Source organism: Protopterus annectens, chromosome 4.part0 (assembly GCF_019279795.1).
Source record: "Protopterus annectens isolate FY-2018-M chromosome 4.part0, PAN1.0, whole genome shotgun sequence".
NCBI classification, from domain to species: domain Eukaryota; kingdom Metazoa; phylum Chordata; order Ceratodontiformes; family Protopteridae; genus Protopterus; species Protopterus annectens.
In genome coordinates, this window is record NC_056733.1 from 1597999903 (window position 1) to 1598023755 (window position 23853).

General features: G+C 44.7%; 1 protein-coding gene across 1 annotated transcript in view; it reads right to left on the reverse strand.

Annotated features, from left to right (window-relative positions):
- FBXO38 (F-box protein 38) overlaps window positions 1-23853 on the reverse strand; it is a 3050069-nt gene that overhangs the window by 283202 nt on the left and 2743014 nt on the right. Inside the window, exon 20 of the mRNA XM_044069370.1 lies at window positions 12818-12921. Within this exon, the coding sequence (XP_043925305.1) occupies window positions 12818-12921 (104 nt within the window). The remainder of the gene's footprint in view (window positions 1-12817; window positions 12922-23853) is intronic.

Consider the following 23853-nt stretch of genomic DNA (forward strand, 5'->3'; position numbering starts at 1 on the left):
TCCAGCTGATGATTGTGTGGGGAGCCAAAGAGGTCTATGTCCGGTCTCCCCCATGATTGTGTTATCTGATGGAAGATGTCTGGGTGCAGCATCCATTCGTGTGCATCCATGATGTTCCTGCTTAAGCTGTCCGCCAGTATATTGTCCTTTCCTGGTACAAACTGGGATTGCAGCTGTATATTGAGAGTCAAGGAAAGTTCCCATAGATTCATTGCCAGTCTGCAAAGAGGGTAGGAATGGGTGCCTCCTTGCTTGTTTATGTACCACATAACTGTAGTGTTGTCTGTCCTTATTAGTAGGTGGCCTTGATGTAGAAATAACTTGAAGGCCTCGATTGCATGTATCACTGCCAGCATTTCCTTTTGGTTTATGTGCATGTGTAGCTCTTTTTGTGACCATAGACCTTGAATGCATCTTCCTTCCATGTGCGCTCCCCATCCGTGGTCTGAAGCGTCCATTGTAATGGTTTGGCTGGCTATTGGTTTGCTGAAGGGCAAACCCCTGTTTGACTGGCTTGCTTGAGCCCACCACAGAAATTCCCTTTGAAGGCATGGGATGAGTGGTATCAAAGTTTCCAAGCTGTGACTGTGCTGAGTCCATAAACACCTTAGGTACCATTGGAGTTTCCTCATATGTAGCCTTGCTTGAGGAATCAGAAGAATGCAAGAAGCCATGTAACCCAGGGCCTGCAGGATTTTTCTTGCAGACAGCTGAGTTTGTCTTGACAGGTTTGTGAAGTAATCCGGTAGTTGGTTTTGTTTTTCTTCTGTGAGGAAAGCCATTTGGGTGGTTGTGTCTAGATCCGCACCCAGAAAAGTTATTCTTTGGGATGGTACAAGTCTTGACTTGTGAATGTTGACTGTATATCCCAAGGCCTGAAGAAGATAGATGGCATAATTCAAGTGTTTTACCAAAATTCGTTGGCTGTCCGCTTGTATAAGGCAGTCATCCAGATACGGGTATATTTGCATCCCCTGAAGTCTGCAGTGTGCAATTACTGATGCCAGGCATTTCGTGAATACTCTGGGCACAGTAGATAAGCCAAAGGGCAATGCTGAGAATTGATAATGCTCTGAACCTGCAAGAAATCTGAGGTGTCTTCTGCAAATTTGTCTGATAGGGACATGCAGGTATGCCTCCTTGAGGTCCAGAGTTACCAGCCAAGACCCCTTGCCCAGCATAGGAAGGAGTTGCTGTAGAGTCAGCATTTTGAATTTTGGCACAATGAGATAAGCATTTAGTGTGGACAAGTCGAGAATAGGCCTCCATTGCTTTTCTTTTCTTGGAACAAGGAAGAGTCTGGAATAAAATCCTTGGCCTTGTTCTGCGAGAGGAACCTTTTCTATTGCTTTCATTTTTATTAAGTTGGAGATTTGTTTCAAAGCCTCTGCCCTTTGATTTGGTGGCAGGTCTGGCATGCCTTTTCTTTTCGGTAATGTGTGGAAATGGAACCTGTATCCTTTGTCTATTATTTGTAGTGTCCATTTGTCCCTTGTAATAATGTGCCAATTTTCAGAAAATAAGGAAAGCTTTCCGCCCAAAGGTGCTTTTAATTGAGCCCTGGTTGGCGGTGTCAAAGTAAAGTCATTAAGTCTGTCCTTGTGCAGCAGCTGTAGGCCCTGCACTACCTCTCTGGTTGGGAGGCTGCCACTGATGCCCTCTGTAGGAGCCTCTAGTTTGCCCTCTACCTCTGGCACGCCTGTTCTTGCCTCTCTGAAATCTGTCTGTGTCTGGAAAGGACTAGTTCTTGGAAGGCCAATTTCTGCTGAATCTTGGTGGTTGGACTTGCATAAAATCTTTGACTGTTTGTACAGATTTTGCCTTTTCTTCAAATTTCTTTAAGACCTCCTGAGCAGTGGAGCCAAATAACTTTTGCTTTTCCAGTGGAGCATCCAGAAGCTTTGCTTTAACATGGTCTGGCAGAGATTGTTCCTTCAGCCAAGCATGACTACGTATGACTGCACCTGTCATAGCTGACCTACATGAAGCTTCCAGTGCATCATAACCACACTGCAAGAAATGGTTGCTAACCTGTTGAGAGTTATGTACCAGATCCTGAAGTGATTTGCGATCTAGAGGTTCAGGGGAGGACAGCTTTTTATGCAATTCATCTAACAAATATTCTTGGTACTGTATCATATGAAATTGACAGTTTAAAGCCCTCATAGAAAGGGTAGCAGAAGTATACACTTTTTTACCCCATCGCTCTAAAGCCATGGACTCCCTTTCAGAGGGGAGTGGATTTTTTGTAGTGACAGCTGCAACCCCTTTAGGGCCCTGGGAAATAGTTTCTGGATCAGCAGAGTGGGCCTTGTAAAGGAAAAGATGTGATTCCTGGACCCTGTAGTACCTATCGGGTTTGGCAGGAGCCGGAGGGAGAGTGTCAGGGGTTGTGCTAGATTCAGAGTACACATCATAAATGACATTCAAAACAGGGGGAATAGCCAAAGGTCTATGCTGAGGCAAATGCAAGAAGGTCCTTAATCTCTTCCTGGAATCAGAGAATTCCTGGCCCTGCCATTGGAAATGGTCCCTCATAGTGTGCAGAGTTTCCCCAAAAGAAAGTTCTTCAGGAGTGGAGGCCGAAGGGATAGATTCCTCTGCATCTGAATCCTTGTAGGCCGAAAAAGCCTCCTCCTGGTAGTCCGAGAGAGCAGAGCCATCAGAGGCCTCATCAGAGGAGAGGGGGTCAGAGGGCTCAACCCTGGGCCTTTTTTCTGTAGGAGGATGAGAGCCCCTGTCAGGATGAGGCTGAGAGCCCCTAATTAATGAAATAAGGTCCTCTGCTAGACTAAGGATCTGAGAACCTGTAGAGGGTCCCTGAGGGATAACCCTGGGAGGAATAGTTTTTGAGAGTTTAGCAGCTTTAGCCCTAGAGAATGCCTTAACAGACATGGATGCAGGAGGCCTGGCTGCACCACGTGCTGGTGTAGTTTTGTCTAAGGGAATGGTGTCGGAGGGTTCCTGGACACCAGATTCCAATGGTGATTCAACAACCGATACAGTAGTGGCCTCTGGGGCCGAGGTTGTCGGTTGTACGGTTTCGGTGGACGGAAGTACCAAGGACTCGGTTTCAGCCAAGACCGAGACACTCGCGGTAGGCCTGGCCGTGGTTTCAGCCGAAACCGCGGACCGGTGTGTCGGTCCTTGTCCTTCCGTTTCTTTAATAAATGTGAAGTCGGAGTCTCCGACGGCATTTTGTAAGCAAAACTAGCCCCAAAAAGTTCCTCTGCAAACTCCGACCGACGTCTTAGAGTGCGTCGGTTGAAGGAAGCACAGGTGGAACAGGCCGAGACGTCGTGGTCTGGGCCTAGGCAAGGTAGGCAGTAAGAGTGGAAATCCTTATGAGGTATTTGTTTCCCACAAGTTAAGCAATTATTAATTTTATCTGACATCGGCTGAGGCAAGAAAGAGTCCCCAACGGGGTACTTAGCTTTTGAAGTCTTCGGTTTAGCTGAATTACAGGAGCTGGCCGGCCGGCACTTGCGAACTGCTTCTGCTTCAGGCACCACGCGGCAAGAAAGACTGAGGAAGATGGTGTCGGCTGACGTTTTTATACCTCAGGCGCTCTGACGTCGGGGAAGGGGAGACATCAGCCGACGCCGGACCCAGACTTTGGAATCCGGCCGACCGAAGGGCTGCCTGAGGCAGGACAACCCATATGTGATGACTGCAGATGCATCCTTGAAGGACATCTACCCTATCAACTAACTTACACAGATTCTTAACACCTACAAAATTATTCACAATACATCTGCTTGTCTGGCACGAAATAACATTCATAGGTTGATAGGTGTATACTAGGCTAACAACCACTAAGGCCTTTAAAAGCTTAGGCATGTAACCCAAATGTGCACCACAAGTTATATGTTTTAGAAGTTTATATAGGGGTGATTGCTGGTTATGACATGATTTACTGACTGCCTCTATCCATGACATGGAGCAGGGGTGAATTTTTGATTTCCCATCCAATGGTCCAAGTTACACTTAAATTGGGTTAGGGAGGGACTTTGTATTACATGGACAGGGAGCTTGTTCCAGAGAAAGGGAATTCTCTTTGACACATATCTGTCTCTCCAACATGTCTGATTTATGTTGCAAGCAAAATTTAGGTATTTAGATCTAGTAGTTCTGGTGCTGTTTGTTTTGTGGATTTGCAAAGGTTCATCATAGCAGGGTCCAGGGGTACATTGTATGCCAGGCATAGATCACCTCTCAGTAGTCTGTAGGAGATCATGTATAGAGATAGGGCTTTGAAGTAATCCATATAGGACATTGTGTTTATGCCCTGTATTCTTTCTGGAAGGAACCTTTGCAGACGTTCCATTTGCTGCATGTGTCTGGTCAGGTACACACCAAAGGGGGCATTTACTCAATGATATGTCTGATGATGGCTGAGTATAGTGGTACAATGATTTCCCTGGACCTAGATGCTATGCACTTACTAATACGTTGAGCAACATATAAGGATTTCCTTACTACCTGGGATACATGTTGGTCAAAGGCCAAGTGATTATCTACATGTGTTCCCAGATCCCTGAATAGTGAGTCAACTCTAGGGGTGTTTTGTTAATAACACAGTTTCCTGGGGTGGCCAGCTTCCCAAGAGGTAATATAATGCACATCTCTGTACTGAGTTTTAAACTATGGCTTTGACACCAGTTGTTAGTGTCTTGTGAGGATTCTATGACTGCTCCCACTTTGCAATCACCTGCAAACTTGGTCAGTCAGAGGTCTTTGATATTAGCCTTGACTTCCGTGAAGTAAATGACAAAAAGAAGCAGGCCTAGCACACAGCCTTTAAAGACTCCACTGGTGACTGGCCTCTTTGAGGAGGTCCTCTCAACAATCCTAACTTCCTGGCCTCTTTGAGGAGGTCCTCTCAACAATCCTAACTTCCTGAGTCCTATCTGTAAGCCAGCTGGCTATCCAGCATGTTATATAGCGGTTTATGCCTAATTCCGTAAGTCTGCTAACAATGGCAGTCTTGGGTGTTGCATCAAATGCCTTAGTCAGGTTAAGGTAGGCAGTATGCACTGGTTTATCCTCATCCATTGCCTTGGTGACAACCTCAAAGATGTCTACTAGGTTCAGTAAGCAAGACCTTCCTTTGACAAAGTCAAACAAACAAATAAATAAATAAATGACCTTGTTTATTTTCCAGACTACATGACACTGCACTCAATTTTTTTTTTTTAAGGAATTTTGCTCCTACATTTCCTTTATATCACATACCATTAGTTAATATATACCATAAGCTCTAATGATTTTTCTACAGTGTTAAGCACTTCATAATTCTTGTCTATCTTTATATCAGCTTTATGCATCCTTGCCCCACTAGTGAGAAGATGGATGGGCTAAAGGCTCAGATCTGTGGGAGTCCAGGGCTAAGTCTGATCCCAGTGTAAGGTACTGCAATGGAATAGTCAAGAATAAGCAATGCATAGAGGCCTCTTCGGTCTGCACAGACAATGAAGTCAAAACTGTTGGTGTTAAGCAGACCATCAGTATGGCGATCAACAGTGCTGAAAAACCACATTGAGTCTTCTATCTCAGCCTTCAGACCGCAGAATACACCAGTGTGGAGGTAGACATCTTTGAGCAAAAGGCAATAAATGCCAATGTTACTGACACCTAAAAAAGCAAAGAATGAGTCAATACCAATGCAATACTGAATACACTTGAACATCTACATTTATGGTGAGCTAACCCATTCCCTCCGGTACAGCTCTTTTGAGTGTGTACCTTTAACTCCCAGTGGACGTGACTTAAGCCTTTAAAAAATGAAGTTATCACCTTACAGTTTTAGAATATCAATATAGTTGTGTTTGCCATCACATATGCTTCAAAACAAAATATCCTGGTACCTTGTAAGTAACATGATTTTGGAATTATTAATGCAAATATGAACAATCAATATTTGACGCCTAGAGGAGCAGTAGGAGTTAACTGCAGAAGATGCCTGGAGGAGCACTCGGCTGTAATGAGTTAGTTTACACAACTGTACAATGTCTTCATTTCACTATTGCAATCCTGACTTGTGGGATAATTCCCAAAGGTGAAAGGAAGGTGGATGGCAGGATTAAGAAAAGGCAAGGATGCCCTGCACAACTGCAGTGGCAAATCCTGCTCTGGATTGGAAAAGATAAGAAGATGTTAATGTTTGGTGAAGGGTTGCGCAGAGGACCAAGCAGCTGCTTCCAAAAATGTCCTTAGTGGCCAACCTTTTAAGAAAGGTCTGTAGAGTTAGCAGTAGCCTCACAGCATCAGGAGGCTTCTTACCATGACATCTGTAGCAAACAGAAATACAAAGGGAGATCCATTAGGAATAGTTTGTTTAGAAACTAGCCACCCCTCTGATCTACTGGCAAAGACCACAAAACGTTGTTTCGACTTCCTGATGTTTGTGGTTCTGTCCAAGTAGTAACACAGTTTCCTATGCACATGCAAAGACTAAAGGATCCTCTCTCCATTGTTTTGAGGGTTATGAAAGAATGCAGGCAAGTGTATGGTCTGGTTTAAAGAAATCTTGGTCACCACCTTGGGCATAAAGGAAGAGATGGTCCTGACAGATACTTTGTCTGGGTGGAAAATGATGATAGGCTCCACACACATAAGGGCCTGAAGTTCTGACACCCTTCTGGCTAAGGTAATGGCTAGTAGGAAGGCTGTCTTCCAGTTAAGGAATTTTATATCAGCTGAAGCACTGGTTTGAAAGGTGGAAGGGTGAGCTTCTCCAGAATGAAATTGAGGTCACAGGGGAACAGGACGTTTTCTGGGAGGATTAATGGAGGCAACCCCTAAGAGGAACTGTTTCATGAGGGATGTGTAAAGAAAGGAGGTTGAGAAGGCATATAAGCAGAAATAGCTGAAGTGTGGATTTTTATAGAGGAGTGGGAGAGACCTTTTTCAAAAAGGCTGGAAAAGTACGACAGGATCAAATGGATCTGAGCTTGAGAAGGGTTTTTTTCCCTGTTGTCTGCATCAAAGAATAAATATTTTCCATTTGGTGGAGTAAGACTTCCTAGTGCTAAGTCTCCTGGCTTCTTTTGGAATGTCCAGGACCTACTTGTCGAGGAATAACTCCTTCCATGGGATCAATGTATTATCCAAGCTGTCAATTTGAGTGTGTGCAGGTTGGAGTGTATTATTGTACCCCTGTTCTGTGCTTACAGCTCCACTTTCTATGGCAGCAGATCTGGATCCCTTTTGGGTAGACTCAACAACAGAGGGTACCAATGCTGCCTTAGCCAGTCTGGGGCTATCAGAGTTACCCCTGGCCTCTCTTCCCTTATTTTCAGCAATACCTTGGGTAGCAGTGGTATTGTGGAGAAGGAATAAAGGAATAAGCCTATCCAAGGAAAGGAAAAGGCATCCATCTTACAGGTTGACTTCATTTTGTTCCTGGAGCAAAACTTTCCAATTGAACATTTTCTTTGATGGCAAAAAGGTCTATATGTGGCACACCCCATTTTTCAGCTATGCTGAGAAATACTTCCTGATGCAGTTATCACTTGTGGGGGTCTGATCAACTCCTGCTGAGATGATCTGCAAGTTGATTAGTTTCTCTTGGTAGGCACTGTATCATGAGGTGCAGCGCAAGGGAGTTTACTGCTTCCCAAGCATCCATGGCCAAGCCGCAAAGGGGGTATGAGGGCCTCCAAACTTGTTTATGTACCACATAACTGTGGTATTGTCTGTCTTCACTAGGTGGACTCCAGGTTTCCATTTCTTTTTGGGGCAATCTGGCCTTTTTGGACTTCCATTAGTTCTTTTAGGTCGATGAGTTTGTTTTTGAACTTGAGCATCTGCATTGAGTCTGGAGGGAGGGAGGTTGGCTTAATGGTTAAGTTGTTTACCTTACAGACACAAGGTGCAGGGTTTGATTCTCACTTGTGGAACTGGCTAGACTTAAAAATGGCCCACAAGGGCAGTTAGTCTTGTATGGACCTATGAGAAAACAAAACTACAAGTTGTTGTAGTGGGCTCCCCAGGGTATTTCTGATGCATCTGTTGTCAGAGTTTGGTCCTGAGGGATGAACCTGAAAGGAAGGCCTGGATTGAGGGAGGATGCTTGAAACCAACAGGCAAACTCTTTCCTGAGGCAAGAAAGCACTTTTATTCTAAAAGTGAGAGACTGAGGACGTTGGTACCACACATTTTTGAGATACCAATGCAGTTTTCTCATATATATATATATATATATATATATATATATATATATATATATATATAGTCTGGCCAGGGAGATCATGAGGATGCAAGCAAAAGACCATGAATCCCAGGGCCCTGAGATGCTCTCTGGCTGTGAAGTATTTCCTCACCAAGAACTTTCTGAAGTACAGAGTTAAGGAGGTAACATTGTCTGGAAGGAGGAAAGCCTTCTGAACGGCAAAGTCCAGTAAAGCTCCCAGAAACACAATCCTGTTTGTTGGGTTTGTTTGAGATTTTTGGGTACTGACTGTGAACTCCAATGAGGTTAGTAAGTTTTGGGTACAAAGCAGGTCTGCTTTGAGATTTTCCTAAGCTTGTTGCCTGAATGAGGCAATCATCTAAGTAAGGGTAAATCTGAATTCCCTTTGTCCTACAGAAGGCTATCACCGGGGCTAAGCATTTTGTGAAAACCTTGGGTGCAGCAGACAAGCTAAACGGCAGGGCACAGAATTGATCATGCCTTATGGCTTGCTCTGAAGCATAAGAATGACCTGTGTGATTCCTCTATGGGGATGTGGAGGTATGCTTCTTTGAGATCTAAGGTTACCAGGAAGGCATTGCAGGAAGTCACAGGCAGAAGTTTTTGTACATTAAGCATTCTGAGTTTTGGGATCTGTAAAAATCGGTTGAGCCTTTACAGGTTGAGAACTGGCCTCCAGGTACCCTTTGGGGACAAGGAAAAGTCTGAAATAAAAACCTTTTCCTTGTAAACAGTTTGGTGCAGGTTTCACAAAGCCTTGAGATCAAAGAACTCTGCTTGGTTTAAGGCCTCTGCCTTTTGGTTTGGAGGAATATCTGGAAAGCCAGAGCAAATCAAGCATTGTTTGAACTTGAGTTTGCAAACCTCTTTGATTGATGTTTAGAACTCATAGATTCCTGACAATGGGGGTCCTGGTCTTGTGGAACAGGGATAGTCTTCTCCCTAGCCTGGGGAGAGAGTGAGGAGGAGGGATGGGAGACAGGTGAAGGGAGTGTCATGTAAGAGTCATGACTGTTCCCTGCTAGATCCCTGGGGTGGAGATCTCACTGGCCTATTGAGGTCTGTTTGCTACTGTCTAGGCTGCTGGTGCTGTCTTTGGCTCCTTTCTCTACAAGTTCTCCTTTGCATAAGCTTAGACTAGAGGGCTGGAAAGGACCATTGTTTGGTAGAGTAATTCCAGCTGGTTGGACCTGAAGGAAATCATTGACAGTTTGCATGGACTTGGCCTCATCATCCATTTTGTTAAGGACAGACTCAGTCTTACGACCAAAAAGAAAGTCTTTGTCTAAGGGGCATCCAGGAGACTGGATGTGACATGTTCAGGAAAAGACTGCTCCCTCGGCCAGGCATGTCTTCTAATAATGGATCCTGTGGCTGCTGCCCTGCTGAAGGCTTCCAAGGTATCCCAGGCACAGTGCAGTGAGTGCTTAGCCACCTGAGAGCAGAAGTTGCATAGATCCATTAATTCCTTTGACAAGGCCTTATTTTCATTCCCCAACAGGTTTTGTTTCATCTGGTCAAAAATAGTTTCCTGGTACTTCATCTGAAACGGGCAATTCAATGTTTTTGTGACAAGGGTAGTGGATTAGTAGATATTCTTTCCAAACCTGTCTAAGACTCTGCTTTCCCTGTCTGTTGGTACAGGATTTTTGAAAGAAATACCTTTTGCTCCCTTAGGGCCATGAGTCACCACTTCAGGATCTGCTACAGGGATCCTAAAAAGGTGTCTGTGAAAATCTAGAACTATGTAAAACGTATCTGGTTTTTGAGAGCAGGGTGAAGAGAGCCCGGTTGCAAAGATGAATCCAGGAAGACAACACCTACCACCTCAAAGACTGGGGGAATAGCGAGGGATTTAAGCTCAGGGAGATGTAGGAATTTCATAACCCTCTTCTTGGATTGGGGGGTAGTCCTGAGCTTCACATCTGAAGGGTTCCCTCAGGATATGCAAGGTTTCCTCAAAGGAAATATCCTTGGTGGGGGATGAGGCAAGGTTCTCTTCAGAATCAGAATCCCCTTAGGAAGCAAAAGATGCACCCTCCTCAAAGGTGGATTCATTATAATCACAACCATCCTCATAGTCATAACAGTCAGAAAATTCCTGTGGTGGGGTATCCTTCTTTCTTTTACCATAGGAGGTTACAAGGCTAATGGCTCTGGGGCCCTTAAAAGCTTAAAGAAACCTCAGTCAGCACATGTTGCTCCTGTCAGTGAGGGGCACAGGTGGAACCCTGGGACAAATTTGTGGTTTCCTATCCACTCATCAAGGTTGCACTTGAAGACGGTCAGTGAGGTACTCTTGTCTGACATGTATGGGAAGTCTATTCCAGAGATGCGGCAGCCTCTGGGAGACAAACCTGTCTCTCCAGCAGGTTTTGTTGATGTCGCATATTAGATTCAGGCCTTTTGAGCAGATAATGCGTGAGAAGTTAGATTTGCAAATATGGAGCATCGCTAGTAGGGCAGGGTCCGAGATGGCCTTGTGGACGAGACACAGATCATCTCTGAACAATCTGTAAGAAACCAAGCACAGTGACAGTGATTTGAGCCTGTCTGCATAGGACAGGTGTTGCAGGCCATGGATTCTCTTTGTGAGGTATTTCTGTGGCCTTACCAGTTGGTGCAGATGTTTGGAGAGGTACATACCAAATGGGGCGTTATACTCAATTACTGCTCTAATGAGGGAGGAGTACAGAGAGGTAATAACCTCCTTTTTTGTGGATGCAATCCCTTTACTTATGAGTTGAACCAAGTAAAAAGGGGATGCTTCAGGGGGTGGGAGGCATCTGGACCTGACCAAGGAAATCAACTCTTCAGCCAGCCTCACTAGGTCTTGTTATTAGACCTGAGAGTGGCAGCCTGCAGGCCTAAGCCGAGGTAAGGTGGGTGTATCTTTTTTATAACAGACCTTAGATTTTAGTCTAAGGCCCACCTGTGCACTAGTAGCCAAACAACAACCGACTCCTGCAAGCTGTAGGCCCAAGCAATCTCCTGATGACAAGAAGAGCTGTTGTCATTTGTAGAGTGGTCGTCAGAAGCCACAGCCTGCAGAGTGGCCTTGGACCCAACCAATGAGCTAATTCCTTTGGCTTGTAAGGAAGTGGAGGGAACCAGAGGCATACTGGATTCTGAACTGGTCTCAATAGAGACCTGTGCCACCACCTCAGTTGTTAAAGGAGGATGTAAAAGAGCCTTACCTTCTTAGACAAACACAAACCTAGCAGGTCTGGCCGATGGCGAACGACAGCAGTTGAGACCCTAAATCTGAAGCTTTTTTCCTTTTTCCACCTAGGGAGATTTACTTCAGCTTGACCGGTGGATGACACGGTACACAAACACACTGATGACTCACTGAAATGTTTAGCGAAAATCTTAATCTTATGCTTGATAGTTCTGCTATTAAAGTGAGCACAAAACAAACAGTTCGGGACGTCGTTCAGGACCCAAACAAGTCACACAAAAAGAATGAAGGTCCCGGTGTGCTACCTATTTGCCACAGCAGAGACAATATGAACTTTCCCTGACATTAGTCAAAAGCACATGAAAATTTCCCAACAGGGTACTTAGCTTTAGACATCTTCTTTCTCTGGTGCAGACCAGCCGACACATTGAGTAGCATTCTGCTTCAGGCTCTGACGGCAAAAAAGAACTAAGGTCATGGCGCTGGCCAACTCCCTTTATACCCAAACATAGTGAAGTTGGATAGGGTGTTTGCTTTTCCCCAACTGCTGGCTTCAGGAGAAGAGGAAAATATTCTCTGGTAGCTGGGTCGGCCAAGGGCTTCCCAGTGGGAAATACCACAAGTCAGGATTGCAACTGTGAAACATGAACATCATCTGTTACTAAATAAGCTTGTGCTGACACTCTGTTAAAGCTACAAAGCAGAAGAGAAAACAGACTAAACTCTTTGCACCTTAGGAGGAGTTGGGGAAGCCCCAAAAGATCTTCCTTTCTCTAGCCAGCGTTTCTCCTTCCTTTGAGTGTTAGGTTTGTAAGAACTCTCTCAGCAATAAACCTTTTAGAATTTTTTTGCTTAAATGCTTCATAAACAGGGCATTCAGCATTCAAATGTGATACACCCAAATGTGTTACATAAAAGCTACATTAGTCCTGAGGTGGGATTATATGACTGCATTTTTTGAAAGTAGAATGCTTCTCTCATTTCTCCTCCCTCTCCATATATTTAAACATATTTACTAAATAACAACATACACACAAACAACAAAGGCAAACCCAAAAATTGGGACAAATGTTAAATGATGCAACTAGATGGAAAAGTTTTTTTGATGCAGTGTCAGTAATAAATCTCATCCTTTAATCTTTGGCAAGTGGGCAAATGTTTGTATTACTCATAGTTCTAACTCACACAGAGGTACACTTGCAAATCATCTATTTCCTTATATAATCAGACTCCATAAGCTTAACAAGCCCACTGGTACATAGGATGATAGTGAAACCCTAGTCACCAGCAAAGCAGTCAGTTCCTTGTCTCTGCAATAGCAGGCTGGGAGATGATGGACTCAGGAACTGATGATGTGTGCAACACTCAAATAATTTCATTCTCCTTTTCTTATAGCTAATAATATATTTTCAGCTATGTTCAAATTTACAGTTTTCTCTCACCTTCGATGGTGTAAATATCTCGACCCCACGGGTACTTGGGAAATTTCTTTACATCGTCTTCTGTCCGAGTTGCTTCTGGAAAGAACTCATATTTAATCAATTCCCTGGGGATGATGAAAGAGAAATTACTTATTGAGTAGTCTACAACATTCTGTCTCACTTTCAACATAAAACGGTCTTGACACGGAGGTGACAGCAAAAAGCATGAAAAAAATTACAAAACAGAACTAGACAGACTTGCTTCTGATGCATGCTATCAGCTCTCACTATCCATCAGCCTAATGTGCCAGCATCCGGGCTACACTACCCACTATTTACTGCATTGCTTCATGTTTTGTTTTCTTAATCTGCTGACCCAATGATGTCCCCTATAATGATGGATTCACCAAGGGTACAACTAATATTTCCAATTAAATTCTTTATAACATGACTTTCAAAAAGGCTAAAACTTAATTAGATGGTATAACTTGACATTATCAGGCTGCCTCAGTTATGTGCAACATGTCAGAAACAGAACCGATCTAGCTAAACTGCAAGTATTTATGCTTCTTGAACTGTTTTAAACTGTTTAAAGTTGTTTTTTGCACCTGCACTTTTAAAGTTTGTCCTGTTTGTTGCATTTACCTGTTGAGGCTACACACTTAAGTGCGCTAGCCTGTGTTACATATTTATTGCATTTTCCTGCTGTTTGTTGCAAAAATGAAAAAAATATATATATATCCTTGTTTCCCGTCTTTCCTGACCAAGAGTAGTCCAAATACAGGCTTTGCTGTATTCTGGACTTTTGGAAAGTTCCTGTGTTGCCCATTTCCTTTCTTGGATAAAGGGAGGCTTCTTTGTTCACCAGTGACAGTGGGGAGCTTAGAGCAGCCTATCTATCCCGGGAGGAGTGTTCCCAGCACAAGAATCTGGTAGTCTATTGGCTGTTTTGGGCCAATTTCTAGCTCTTTCAAGTCCCCCTGTATAAAACCCGCTTTAGCACGGCCTTGTGCGATTTTGCGCATAGCGCAGCGTCAGGCAGCTCCGCTTAATTGGGTTTAAATCATTCTCGGCTCCACAAAGTCTGCTCTTCACTTTTTCCCTTAGAACTGATCTAGTTCTCATAATAAACACCCTATTCCTACTCTAAAGCCTGGCACTTGTTCACTAAAGCAATTATATAAGTCAGCACTAAAAAATTAAAAGCACTACACCCTCACAAACTCCCCTTGAGTACCTTGTTCCCTATTGGCCCTTTTTTTCAAATATAAAGGAATTCCCAATACTATTCTAGCATGTCCAAAGGTCAGTTGTCAAACTCCTCTCCGGTCCAGCTGGTGAATCTGGGAATCTTGAGGCAATGTTACAACTGCCTCATGTACACAGACAATTCCAACATATGTGAGAGATGCAACCATATAGCCAAACTGGAGGCTAAGCTCTCTCAACTCAAAACTGGCGTAACCAGTCAGGAGGAGAAGGAAACCACACTCACTACAATTCCAGTCTCACATAGACCTACCATGACAGCAAACCAAACACATAAACACACAAAAACATACTCAGAGGCTCTAAATAAAAATCTGCCTAAGCAGCAGAGACCCCCAAAGCAGACACCCAAGCAACCGCTACCCCAAAACAAAACACGTGCAACAAATAGCTCACAAAGCCAGTGTGCCGAACAGTCACAGCCCTTAAGGCTAAACAACACACCTGATACACTTGTAATAGGTGACTCTATCATCAGGCACACTGACGTCCCGCTCACCAGGCTAAACAAGGAGAAGGTCACGGTGAGCTGCATGTCGGGCGCTAGGATCCGCCACATAACACAAGCACTCAGGTCACTCCAAGGCAAGTACAAATATGACTCAGTCATTGTCCATGCTGGTGTGATTGACCTGAGATGTACCTCCCTGGACTACATGAAAAGAGACATAGAGGAGCTCTCTGAGCATGTAGCCCAGGCTGGTATGACCCTGACCTTGAGTAGCATCTTACCCTCACCAAGAATGATGCTACAATATGATGACAAGATACAAGATGATCAATTTCAACAATTGGCTTAAGTATTGGTGTCATTCAAAGGGGATCCAATGCCTGTCAGCCTGGGATGACATGCTCAACAAGCCATGATGCTTCGCTAGGGACAGCTTGCACCTGTCACCCCTGGGCTTTCGGATATTGGCAAAGGCTCCTGCCACCCCCATAGTGCCTTTTTTAGGCAAGGCTCAAAAGACAAACCCACCTCCATAGGTATCACAAGGGATAAGAAACTAAGAGTAATGCTACTCAATGCCAGAAGTCTAAACCTCAAGATGCCTTTTCGAAACTCTCCTTAGCACGGAGAACATCGATATCTGTGCAGTAACAGAAACCTGGTTCAAGGCTCCCGACAGTACCCCAGCACTACCAGGTTATACCTCATACCATGCTTTTCGGCCCCAAAACTTGGACCGAACCACAAAAGGAGGGGGAGTATCAATATTTGTCAAAGATACCCACACCTCCAGGTTGGTGGCACAACGAAGCATCAGAGACTATCCATGTGCAACTAACAGTGGGTAAAACTGCCTTCCAGTTTATAGCCTGCTACAGACCACCCTCCCAAACCCAGGAACCCTACTCGGCCTTCTTGAGAACACTGGAAAATATGAAGGTCTCTCCAAACACCATTATATTGGGCGACTTCAACTACCCAAACATAGACTGGGAGCATCACTCTAGCTCCAACACCCTAGCCCAAAGGTTCCTAGAATTTATAAACTCAAATGCTATGGAACAACTTGTTACCACTCCCACAAGAGGGGAAAACATACTGGACCTGATCATCACCAACATGGGGGCTCTATGCTCCAGACCAGAAGTGTATCCCTCACTGGTAAGATCAGACCATAAACTAATCTCACTGGATATTCACATCTCGACCCCGCCCCCTGCCCAGAAAACCACAGTGAAAAACTTCTCTAAAGCAAATTTCACACTCCTCAAAACTGAGGTGGAATCCTTCAAAGCCCCCGGGCCTGTGGAAAATACGGCCCAGACAGCAGAATCCTTTATAAACGCATTCTATGAACATCTTCAGGAATGCATGGATCATGCAATCCCAAATAAAACCAAGACCCAATACTCCAAAGGCAGGCGTCCTGTCTGGTGGACCCCAGCCATAAACCAACTATACAATAGGAGGAGGGAGCTACTACATGATAGAGCAAAATCCCAAAAAGGGAAGGTATCTTCGAGAGAAAAATTGCACAGGACACTAAGGATAATCACAAGGCTTTCTTTAGTTATGTTAGGAACCTGGGTGGGAATTCCCAGATATGCTCAGAATTAGTCCAAAATGACAAAAAATACACCGAACCCACAGACATTGCCAACATCCTAGCTGACAGGTTCAGCGCAAACCCCCCCCCCCCACCAAAAGGGCAAATATCTATCCCAGCACAGTGCTGCCCCCCTGACATCTCAGATGCTCAGGTAAGAGCCGCCCTCTCCAAAGCAAAAAACACAGCATCAATGGGACCAGACGGTGTCCCGGGCTGCATCCTACATGAACTCCAAGAAGAGCTTAACCCAAATATAAAACTACTGTTCAATCTCAGCCTTACTACAGGATATGTACCCAAAGAGTGGCGTACAGCAACAGTGGTCCCTCTCCACAAAGGTGGTGCCTCAACGGATCCTGGAAACTATCGCACCATAAGCCTGACTAGCTTGGTCTGCAAAGCTATGGAAAGGATCATCATGGACCTCATAAATAAAGATATTGGGGACCTACAGACACTGGATCCTACCTAGTTTGGCTTTGTTAAGGGCAGATCCTGCCTCTTAAACCTGGTCGATTTCTTTGAAACAGTCACCAAGACCACTGATGAGGGGAAGGTGGTCCACACAGCCTACCTGGACCTCACAAAAGCCTTCAATACAATACCCCACTCGGGCATTATAGATAAGCTCACCAGCTTAAATACAAACCCCTATGTCACTAGATGGGTTGCAAACTGGCTCAAGGACAGAACCCACATGGATAGAATTACTGGAGCCATGTCAGTCTCCAAACCAGTTACAAGTGGCGTCCCACAAGGCTCAGTCCTGGGACCTCTCTTGTTCGGTATATATTTCTCGGAGGTACAGGCCAACATGGAAGGACTGTGGCTGACCAAGTTCGCAGATGACTGCAAACTAGGTGCCATAATTGACTCTCCAGCCGACACAAGCATCCTACAAAAGGGCCTCATAGAAACAGACAACTGGTGCCAGAGCCATGGTCTCAAGCTAAACGCCAAAAAGTGTATAGTCATCCCCTTTGGCAAAAACAAAGTGCCCACAAATTACCACATAGGTGGTAATCCATTAAGTACGGAAGAGATAATTAGGGACCTGGGGACCCAAGCTGATAGAAATCTCTCATTTGAAAACCACGTGGCCAAAGTGGTTAGAAAAACATTTTATATAGCCCACCTAATCATGAAGGGATTCACATCTAGATCAGGGGAGGTCATACTGCCTCTTTACTCATTCCTCATCAGGCCCATAATTGAGTGCCCCTTTTGGGATGTACCTTTCCAGACACCTGCAGCAAATGGAAAGACCCCAAAAGTACCTCACCAAGAGGATCAAAGGGCTCAAACAGATGCCATATGCTGCCCGGTTAAAGAACCTCCAGCTCTACTCAGTGGCATACCGCCTGCTCAGAGGCGATCTGTGCCTGACGTATAAAGCCATGTCCAACCTGGAATTAATGGACATGCTGCACCTCAGAAAATCCAAATCCCATCGAGCTATGCGCTCGAGAGACTTGAACCTCAGCACTGAAAGAAATAGGACATGCTGGAGGGACAGATTCATAACCCAGAGGCTCCCTTCACTCTGGAATAAAATCCCAGTCCAGGTTAGGCAGAGTCCCTCATTGACTCTCTTCAAGAGGAATCTTGATGAGTGGATGGGAGATTGTAGGTTTACCCCGGGTATCACTTCTGTGTCACTGTTAGACAGAGGCACAGTATACTAACCTCGAAAAAGGGCATAGCAAAATTCATTTTAAATGGATGGCGAAAGCCAAACACACTCTGGCTAGGCTTATAAATGCCTTAGGGCAGATAGCCTAGTATGAACCTATGAACCAATACATTATTAAAATTCATATATCAAACAGCTTACAGTCACAGTCAAACTGTAACAGCAGTAATGTCCTACAAGGTGTAGTGCAATAAGATAATGCAAGCATGAGCTGCTGACCACATTTAGCTTTTATTCTTCATACAGTCTAGGTGTGAAATTACTCCACTACCCAGAATCGGTATATGGAGGTAAGCATTCTTTAGATCTAGGGATACTAGAAAAGCCTAAGACAGAATGAAAGGTAGAAGTGTGTGCAGGGGCAGCATTTTGAAAGTAGGCACTTTTAAGAAGATGTTTAGTAGGAAGAGATCCAGGATGTCTCTCTACTGCCCTTCTTTCCTTGGCACTAGGAAAAGTGTGTAGTAAAACCCCTTTCTCACAAATTGTTCAGGCACCGGCTCTACTGTCCCTTATACTCCCAGCTCCTATAAAATGGGTGAAAGTAGGTAAATCTGATTGTGTGGAGGTGGGGGTATGTCACCTACAGGAGGAATCTACACCCAAGAAAAGCATAACCATTTTTACGACAGATAGCACTCATTTGTCAGAGGTGATCTTTTGTCAGGTGGGGTGAGACTGGGTCAGTCTTTCTGAGATGAGTAGGGAGGGGCTGGTGGTGAGGTAAAAGGAGGTAAAAGATGGTCACACAGATTTTTCCCCAAAGGGAGGACTCCCAGATGAGGCATCTCTGTGTGGTTTATCCAGGAATCTCTTTCTGGGATCCCTCCTGTGTTTCTGGCTAGGCCTAGGGTTCCTTCTGACAAAAGAGGTAGGCTTGGTTGGGTAATACTTTTGGTACCTAGGTAAAGAGATTAACAGAAGCTACCTGCAGTTCTTCATTGTTTTATCCCAGTCTTGAAGGGTTTTCAAAAGGCTGGCCACTTGGGGGCCAAACAAGAGATCCTTGTCTAAAGGGGAGTCTACTATATTTGCTTTTGAGTCCTCCAGAATAGGCTGGTTATGTAACCATGCATACCTGTATATTACAGAGCCCATAGAAGCTCGTCTAGAAAAGGCTTCCAAAGCATCATAATTGCATTTAATACTGTGTCTGGCCACTTGAGTAGCTTGATTAAGGATGACATTTGTTGTTTCGAATCAGTATAGTACAGTTTTGTACCTACCATAAATGTAGATGTTCGAGTGTATACACTGCTACAGTCATTACACTTGGGTTATCCTGCCGTGAGGTGGTTCCCCAGTCGGCCTGAGTTCCAAAGTCTTGGTCCGGCGTCGGTTGCTGTCGCCTCCTCCCTGACGTCAGTGCGACAGGGGTATACAAGATGCAGCCGACGCCATTTTCTTCAGTTTTTCTTGCCCCAGATGTCAGGTGCCCCCAAATAGGTAGGCAATTCAAATTGCTAATAAAACATACATAAGAAAAGCAAACAACAACTTTCAGTTACCAGCAAATACTCCCCATAGGTAGTAAAGGGTAGAAGACATAGGTACGTACCAGCAAGAAAGAGGGGAAGGAGGAAGGGTAACCTGGACTGCAGCAGTGTATACACTCGAACATCTACATTTATGGTAGGTACAAAACTGTACTATGTTCATTGTGTTACACTGCTGCAGTCATTACACTTGGGTAGAATCCCAAAGCTGAGGTAGGGTGGCTGGTTCTATAAGGCATTAGGGGTGGCTATAAGGCCCTGCAGCACTGCAGTGGTGAAGCCAGCTCTGGATTTAAAGTATAGAGGCAGATGGTAATGCTTGGTGAAGGTATGCACAGAACTCCAAGTTGCTGCTTCCAAAATATCCTTGGTAGGTACTCCTCTGAGGTAGGCAGTTGAAGTGGCTGCTGCCCTGGTGGAGTGAGATCTAATGCTGCTAGGTACAGGTTTTCCATGGTGTGTATAGCAGAAACGTATACAATGTCCTATCCATTTTGAAATAGTCTGTTTTGAAATGGCTTTTCCCTGTGCTCCTGCAGCATATGCTACCAATAACTGCTCAGATTTTCTGAAAGCTTTGGTTTTGTCCAAGTAGAAGCCTAACTGCCTGTGAATGTCCAATGAATGCAGTAGTCTTTCCCCTTTATTCTGTAGTTTTGGAAAAAAAAGTTGGCAAGTGAATAGTCTGGTTTAGAGCAACACTTGATACCACCTTTGGCATAAACGTAGGGTTAGTTCTTAAAGACACCCTGTCCTGGTGGAAAATGAGGAAAGGTTCCACTGCATTAGTGCCTGTACTTCTGAAACTCTTCGTCCTGATGTTATTGCCAGGAGCAGAGCAGATTTCCAAGAGATATATTTTAGTTCTGCTGTGTTAGCTGGCTCCAAAGGAGGTAAAGTTAATTTTTCCTAAACAAAGTAGAGGTCCCAAGTTGGAGTAGGTGCTCTACGGGGCGGTCATATGTTTTTAGCCCCTCTGAGGTACTGTTTTAGCAAAGGATTAGAAAAAATTGGTGGATCCGTGTTGTAATGAGCAGAGATTGCAGAGGCATGGATCTTGATGGATGAGAAGATGAGGCCTTTGTCCAGCATCTCAGTTAAATATTGTAGTATCTGAGGAATGTTTGGTACAAGAGGGTCAAGACTGTGAGCCCGGTTCCAGGCACAGAATCTCTTCCATTTATCCGAATAGGCTTTCCTGGTACTAGGCCTTCTGGCCTCCAGAATGACATCCATAACAGCTTTGGAGAGAGGCACTGCTTGTTTGACTAAGGAATCTTCCATGCAGCTAGGTTTAAGGTCTTTAGCTGGCTGTGAAGTATCTGATTGTTGTGCCGAGTCAGCAGATGTGGGATTTGAGGCAAAATCCATGGTGGTCCTTGTGCTAAGTTCTTTAAGATTGGGTACCAGTGCTGGCATGGCCAATCTGGTGCAATCAGGATCATCTCTGGCTCTTCTTGCCTGGCTTTTGTGAGTACCTTTGGAAGGAGGGGTAGTGGTAGGAAAGCGTATACTTGTAGGTTTTTCCAGCTGAATGAGAGGGTATCCACTTTCCATGCTTGTGGATGGTAACTCCTTGTGCAGAATTTCTGTAGCTGGCAGTTCAATGGGGATGCAAACAGATCTATGTCCGGGCTCCACCATTTCTATGTTATCATTTTGAATATTTGTGGATTCAATTCCCATTCGTGGGGATCCGTGATGTTTCTGCTTAAATCATCTGCCAGTGTGTTTTTCTCTCCTAGCAGGAATTGTGCTTGCAGATGAACTTGATAGTTTAGAGCTGTGTTCCACAAGGTCATGGCTTGTCTGCAGAGGGGGTAGGAGTGAGTGCCCCCTTGCTTGTTTATGTACCACATAACTGTGGTGTTGTCTGTCTTTAGTAGTAGTTGTCCTGGATGCAGCAGGTCCTTGAAAGCTATAAGGGCATTTTGTACAGCTAGCATCTCTTTTTGATTGATGTGAAGATGCCTTTGTTCTGCGGGCCACTTGCCCTGAATACATTTTCCTGCCATGTGTGCTCCCCAGGCGTAATCGGATGCATCTGTTGTCAGTGTTTGCCCGGCTGTGGGTTGAGTAAAAGGCTGTCCCTTGTTGAGGTGACAAGCTTGAGCCCACCATCAAAACTCCTGTTGAAGGCAAGGAATTAGTGGTATAACTGTTTCCAAACTTTAACAGTGTTGAGACCATACACTCTTTAGGTACCATTGTAGTTTCCTCATATGCAGTCTGGCATATGGAATTAGTAGTATGCAAGATGCCATGCAACCCAACGCCTGCAGAATTTTTCTTGCAGGGAGTTGGGTCTTTGTTGCCATCAACTGAAAATATTGAGTCAGTTGTCTTTGCTTGTCTGGCATAAGATAAGCCATCTGGGCCATTGTGTTCAAGCTGGCACCCAGGAATATTATCTCTTGTGAGGGCACTAGTTTTCTTTTCGTTTACTGTGTACCCCAGGCAACTTAATAACTTTTTTACAAACGCCAGATGCTTTAGAAGAATGTCCTTGCTCTCTGCTTGAATCAGGCAGTCGTCCAGGTACGGATAAATCTGAATTCCTTTCTGTCTGCAAAATGCAATTACTGGTGCCAGGCACTTTGTGAAGACCCTGGGCGCAGTAGATAAGCCAAAGGTCAGTGCAGAGAACTGATATTGCATTGAACCAGCTATGAATCTGAGGTATCTTCTGCAGTTTTGTCTGATAGGGACATGCAGGTATGCCTCCTTGAGGTCCAAGGTCACGAGCCAAGCTTTCTTGCCCAGCATGGGAAGAAGCTGCTGTAGTGTCAACATTTTGAATTTCGGAACATCCAGGCAAGTGTTTAGAGAAGAAAGATCCAAAATGGGCCTCCAGGCTTTGTCCTTTCTGGGAACCAGAAAGAGCCTTGAGAAAAATCCTTGTCCTTGCTCCTGTGGTGATATCTTTTGAATAGCTCTCATGTCCATGAGTGCTGTCATTTGTTTTTTTGTCTCTGCCCATTGATTTGGTGGCAGATTTGGCATTCCTTTTAACCTTGGCAGAGTGTGAAAGTGGAACCTGTAACCTTGAGATACAATGTTGAGAACCCATTTGTCTTTGGTGATCATATGCCAATTGTGATAGAAAAGTGCCAGATGTTCTTCATCTCACATTGCTGCAGTCCTTACATATGGGTAGTCCGCTGTCCTCGGTCGGCCCGAATACCAAAGTATTAGGCTGACGTCGGTCATGGGCGCCTAGATCTGACATCAGAGCGTCAGGGTATAAAAGCGCATGACCAACGTCATATCCTCAGTCTTTTTTGCCGCATGGTCCGATGCAGAAGCAGCGTTTGCAAGTGCCGTTCGGCGTTCTGAAATTTTCGTATTCTGAGTTTCAGACTGAAACCAAGTTGGGCTAAGTACCCCGTTGGGGAATATTTTTGTTTTTTCTTGCCTCAGTTAATTCCGGATGTCAGAAAAAGTGAATAATTGTATTTCTTGTGGGAAACAGATACCGCATAGGGATTACCACTCTCTTTGTATTCCTTGTTTGGGACCTGAGCACGACGTAGTCGGGTGTCGCTTTGTGCTAGGTTTAATAAGCGCACCATTAAGCGTAGGTTAGATTGCGCTAGGCTTGTCTTGATGGCGGTGTAATTATAATATGCCGTCCGATCCTCCGGCGCCACCGCGAAGAAGCGCAAGGACAAATCTTTAAAGTCCAGGCAGGATGAGTCGTCCGTTCCGGACGCCGGTTCTTTAGAAACTACGGTGGAATCTGGGGATCCAGCCGAGGTTTCAGTTGAGTCTCAGGGGGAGGCTTTAATTTTGCAAGATGTGGCCTCTCAGGAGTCAGGCCAGGCTGAGGGGGCCTCTCAGGTTGCTGTTCTCCCTTCCTTGCCTAAGGTGGTTAGGCCTACTCCTTCTGTCTCTAGGGCTCCTTCCAAGAGCAGACCTGGTTTGCCTTCCACGGGTGTCAGTCCTAGTTCTGCAGGTTCTGTGCCTAAAAAACACATGCTTAAAATGGCAGAAAATTTAATTTCTTTAATCAGAGGTTCTATGCCCCCTCCTGATAAGAGACCTAGGGTGGAGCCAGAGGTGGAAAGTTTGGAGCAGGCTTCAGATTACTCAGAGTCTTGACTGAAGACATTCAGGATTTTCCTCCTTATTCTGATTCAGATGCAGAGGATTCCACTCCTTCTGCTTCTCCTCCAGAGGATTTTTCTTTTTCAGAAACCCTGCATTCTATGAGGGAACATTTTAAATGGGAAGGTCAGGATTTCTCAGATTCCCGAAAGAGGCTTAGGGAATTTTTGTTTTTACCACAACATAGGCCCTTGGCTATACCTCCTGTTTTGGATGTTGTTCAAGACGTTTTCTCCGAGGCTTCCTTTAATCCAGACTCTCTGCCTCCTGCGCCAGTTAAGCCAGATAGGTATTACAGAGTACCTGAGGCTCATAAATATCTGTATAAGAGTCCAAGGGCTGACCCAGAAACTATTAGCCAGGGACCTAAGGGTGTCAGGGCTTCTGTTGTAAAGAATCCAGTTCCTATAGATAAAGATGCTAGAGCTTTGG